We start from the raw sequence: 5,209 nt of genomic DNA, 5'->3' as shown, positions 1-5,209 counted from the left end.
CTGTTGGACCAGATATCATTAGCAACAGAATGTAACTTGCTGTCAGAAATGAAATTTCCAAACCATTATGTCTTTCTTTAACAAATCTTTAAATGATTAAATATTTTCAGAAAAATGGAAGATTGCACATGTTCCCTTATTTAAAAGTGGTGACAAGTCATTACCTTCTAACTACAGGCCAGTCTATTGTCATGTGGGAGTTAGTCTTAGGAAAAAATGTTTTCAAAAATATTTTTAACCATTTACAAGAAAATAAACTATTATACAAGTATCAATCAGTCAAACTCACAGATCGAAAATAAACTGACAAAGCCAAAAATGAAAAAGACAAACAGACAAACAATAGCACACATGACACAACATAGAAAAACAAAGGATAAGCAAAACGAACCCCCCCCAAAAAATAAGGGTGATCTCAGGTGCTCCGGAAGGGTAAGCAGATCCTGCTCCACATGTGGCACCCGTCGTGTTGCTTATGTGATAACAAATCCGGTAAAAAGTCTAAATCGGTTGGTCACATTCATATTCATATTTAAACTAACGAGACCAACCGTAAGCATATGTGTAAAAACCGTAATAAAAGAAAATATTTAAGTATTAACATACAAATATTCTCAATGGGTTATATATAAACACTAAAAGGATGAAAATCACCATGTAATCTTAATTATCTCATCGCACCTTATAATTCAAGTATTAAGTACCAGGTTCAACCCACCATTATTTTTTTTTTAAAATGTCCTGTTCCAAGTCAGTTATATTATAGTTCGTTTCTGTGTGTGTTACATTTTAATGATGTGTTTTGTCGTGTCGTAGTTCTCATCTTATATTTTATGTGTTTCCCTCAGCTTTAGTTTGTAACCCGGTTTTTTTCAATCGATTTATGTATTTCGAACAGCGGTATACTACTGTTGCCTTTATTTATTGTTGTAATAAGATCTTAGAAAATTGTTTATATTGGCACTAACAGCGATTTTATCATCAAACCCAAAACATATTTTAAATTTGTATTCTTATTAACTGCTTTCAGGGATTTATAAATACACATATTCGTTAATTTTCTATTCAGAGATTGCTTTATCTATATATAACAGGATAACTATGTATTTTAAAGGTTACATTCTTACGATAGTGCATACAAATGTTCCGGGTTTAAACGTTGTAACAGGCGCCAACGTTCACCCAAACCTGAGACTGCAGTGTAAATTATCCACCGAAATGGTTCAACTCCTTCAAAAGACATTTAACAAAAAACAGGTAAACCTTCCCGGAACAAACCAGTTTTATCTATGACACAATATCTATGGAATATTAAAGCGTAGATGCTTTTATAATATAGACAATACTGTAATAACACAACGTACACACGTAAGTTCAAATATAATAATATTGTTGTTATGAGTAAAAAGTAAACATTTTTTTACATTTTCGGGCCCTTCATAGCTGGCTGTACGGTGTGAGCCAAGGCTCTGTGTTGAAGGCCGTACTTTGACCTCCAATCGGTAGCTATGTATACTAGTGCATTGTGACTCGCTTGAAGAGTTGTGTCATGCAGGGGCACTCATATCCACATCTTCTTATAAAAATTGTATAATAATGATTGTTTTCTAAGTTCAAACATTTCTTAGTATAAATTTCAACAATTTTCTATTCCTTAAAATTAGGCTTTCTTGAACAAAATTGAATTGAACATGGCATTTGAGTTTTTTATGCTTGTGTTTATATTTCCGCACTAGATGTGACTGACTCCGCCTGCATTCTTATCTCTAAAAGAATGTCGATCAACTGGAAAGTCGTGATACAGAGAGATTCACGAAATTCTGTTAATCTAAGAGCAGTAAAAATACTACAAAGCTTATTTTCAACTGTTTTTTTAGTTCTTTCCTAGGTTAGGGGGAGGGTTGGGATCCCGCTAACATGTTTAACCCCGCCACATTATATATGTATGTGCCTGTCCCAAGTCAGGAGCCTGTAATTCAGTGTTTGTCGTTTGTTTATGTGTTACATATTTGTTTTTCGTTCATTTTTTTTTCTTTTACATAAATAAGGCCGTTATTTTTCTCGTTTGAATTGTTTTACATTGTCTTATCGGGGCCTTCTATAGCTGACTATGCGGTATGGACTTTGCTCATTGTTGAAGGCCGTACGGTGACCTATAGTTGTTAATGTCTGTGTCATTTTGGTCTTTTGTGGATAGTTGTCTCATTGGCAATCATACCACATCTTCTTTTTTAAATTATGATTTAAATACTGCAAAAGATAAATAAAATTGTCAGTTGTATTTCGTCTAACTGTTTTTTTCATTTACTGAATTAATGATTTTATATTCTTCAGGATGACGTATGAATAGAAAACATTCGATATTGCTGTAATCCTGGGATCTTTGAAAAATTTGTATTATGTGGACTCTAAAAAAATGTAATGTTTTCGTAGACCAATTGAGAAGTCACTTCTCTACTGTAATAGACATTACAAAAAAATTAGAAAAGTACAATCACTCAGCAACATTTGTGCTTTCAACATCAATGGACAAAGAAATACGTTCAAATGGATTATCGATTAGTTATGTAGTAGCAAAAAGTCTTGATAATGCCACGTGGATAATGCGTCCATTTTTCATTACGTTCAACTTATATCGGAATTAAAAATGAATGGTTCTAAGTCTTTTTCCTTACTTCAATTACTGGGAAATATGATCACTGTCATTCGTTTTTGACAAATGATGAACTATTTGGAATCTTAAAAGCTGCAAAGTTTGACTATGCCATCGTTGACTATGCTCCTTTTGTTTGCTACGAAAATTAAGCATACAAACTTTCATTACCCTTCATTTTAAGTTCTGCCCACTATGATACAAGTCTCCACTGAACGCCATTTAACCCTGTCTATATGCCAGCACTATGGTCAGGATATATAGACAAAATGACATTCCTGGAACGAATGATTAATATCGTATTGTATAATATTCATCTTATCAAACCCACAATGCCTTCATTTGGCAATCTAGTTGCAATCTAGTTCCAGAAAAGCCGTTTATGTCAAACAGCGAATTGAAAAGTAGCTTTTTGCTGCACATAATTGAGGGGATAGTTTAATGGATTATCCAATTCCCATTGCCTCGAATGCCATTTTATGTGGTGGATTAGCAGCCAGGCCCGTTAATTCGTTGATATCTAAGATAGAGACATTTGTTGAGAAGTCTAAAGATGACTTAGTTATCGTTGCCTTTGGTAGCATAATTAAGTCATGCCCTGAATATATAATGAATAAATTAATTTCAGCTTTTCAAAAGATGAAGCATTTCAGTTTTATATTTCGTAATGAAGATTATGAAAAAGAATATGGAAACATATTACTTTTGCCATGGTTACCACAGAATGATCTGCTTTGGCATGTCAAAACCAAACTATTTATCACTCATTGTGGAAAGAGCAGCATCTTTGAAGCTCTCTACCATGGCGTACCTATGCTTGCATTTCCAATTGCTCTTTATAAAAAAACAAATGCCGCTGTTATATAAGAAAAGGGTTATGGAATTTCAATGGATATTTTAGATTTTTCTGTGAACGAATTAGTTGACAACATTAATGAAGTAGTGCATAACAGCAATTTCATGTTCAGCATTAAAAATGCATCTGAGATATTCCACAGTCGTCCACAAACACCAACACAAAAGGAAGCTTATTGGATAGACTTGGTGACTAAGTATGGAACAGAACATTTCAGACCAGCATCGCTAGATATTCAGTGGTATTCATATTTTATGGTAGATGTTTATCTGATCTACATTCTGGGACTAGGTTTTGTCGTATATTCTTTTAAGTTATTTCTTAAGTTTTGTATTAAAATATGTTGTAGAAAAAAGAATGCCAAAGAAAAACTGCACTAAAACCAAGTGTTTTATGTAAATTGAATTTGTACAAACTAATATCTGAAAATATTAGAAAAGACCATTTACAGGCTCTATGTTTGTTTCAAAATGTATGATATAATAATACTGATACTGATACATGCATATCAACATGGTTCAAACATGAATTTGTTTAAGGCCGTGTTCACATCAAACGCTGTGTACAGTAAACATGTTTACATTTGGTTTAATGTAATGTACACAAGTTTTACATTAAATTTGTTCACATCTATACACCTTGTTTAGCTACCTGTACATAAGATTTGTTCACACTTGTAAACTATATGTCATTTAAATGTTCATTACGTAGAACGTAATTCAAATTTTCGAACAACTTTTCTAGCAGTTAGGGAACTATCATTTGACTTTAAAAAAAAAGTGTGATGGATTTTTCACACATTTTGATTAAAACAAAAATCGGGTCATTCAGATGATTAGAATGAACAAATATTCTGAATCCAAAGTTTCCCCATACATTAAAGTGTAAAATATTGAATTGGTACCATAGAAAAAAACCCACTAATTATAAACTTTCGCGCGAGAAAAAAATCTTACTCAGAACCCCCCTCCCCCTTTTTTTAAGTAAAGTGGTTGCTCCTTTAAGAAAGTCATTTTGGATGATTTGCAGTAGTTTAAAGATGTCTCGATTACGCATTAAAAACGTAGGCTCGCCATCACCGTGCTTACAGACGAAGAAAAAGAATTGCGATGTTAAGGATCACTACATTATTATCTTTTCTGTTTGTTTCAAGTGGTATTTTTTCTCCAAGGAGTATTTGGCAAAGGGAGGGGGTAATGTTTTTTTTTATTTCTAATTTTCTTTTAACGGATCAGAGATACTACACAAACAAACAACTAACCTCGCCCATTTTTCAGTAATAAAATTGAGAAAGGGAATGGGGAATGTGTCAAAGCGACAACAACACGACATCAGCCGAAGGCAACCAATGGGTCTTCGAGAAACACCCGCACCCGTAGGCGTCCTTCAGCTGGCCCCTTAAAAAATATGTAAACTAGTACAGTGATAATGGACGTCATACTAAACTCCAAATTATACACAAGAAACTAAAATTAAAAATCATACAAGACTAACAAAGGCCAGAGGCTTTTATGAGTGAATCGTTGTTTGAGTATAAAGACCATTGGCAAATATTTCTGTCAGTGTGTACGTCCAATCGATTCGGGAAGACCTTTTCAAATGAATTATGTGTTCGGCAATGATGATGGATGAGTCTTGATAAGGGGTTGATAAGGCTACGTAAAGTGTTTTTATAACAAATAAATATATCAAGTTTAGAC

The 5,209-nt window shown here is 33.4% G+C and overlaps 1 protein-coding gene across 1 annotated transcript; it reads left to right on the top strand.

The window, feature by feature from the left end:
- Nucleotides 1-2,335: 2,335 nt before the first annotated feature.
- On the top strand, nt 2,336-4,861 carry LOC143043044 (UDP-glucuronosyltransferase 2B13-like). Its single transcript, XM_076215540.1, is given in 3 exon segments — nt 2,336-2,340; nt 2,838-3,009; nt 3,083-4,861. Coding segments are annotated over 3 exon segments (615 nt in total). The 3' UTR covers nt 3,521-4,861.
- Nucleotides 4,862-5,209: the final 348 nt, after the last annotated feature.

This window comes from Mytilus galloprovincialis, chromosome 8 (assembly GCF_965363235.1).
Source record: "Mytilus galloprovincialis chromosome 8, xbMytGall1.hap1.1, whole genome shotgun sequence".
In the NCBI taxonomy this organism is placed as follows: Eukaryota; Metazoa; Mollusca; class Bivalvia; order Mytilida; family Mytilidae; genus Mytilus; species Mytilus galloprovincialis.
Note: the sequence above shows the minus strand (reverse complement) of the source record. Positions and strands in the feature narration are given on the sequence as shown.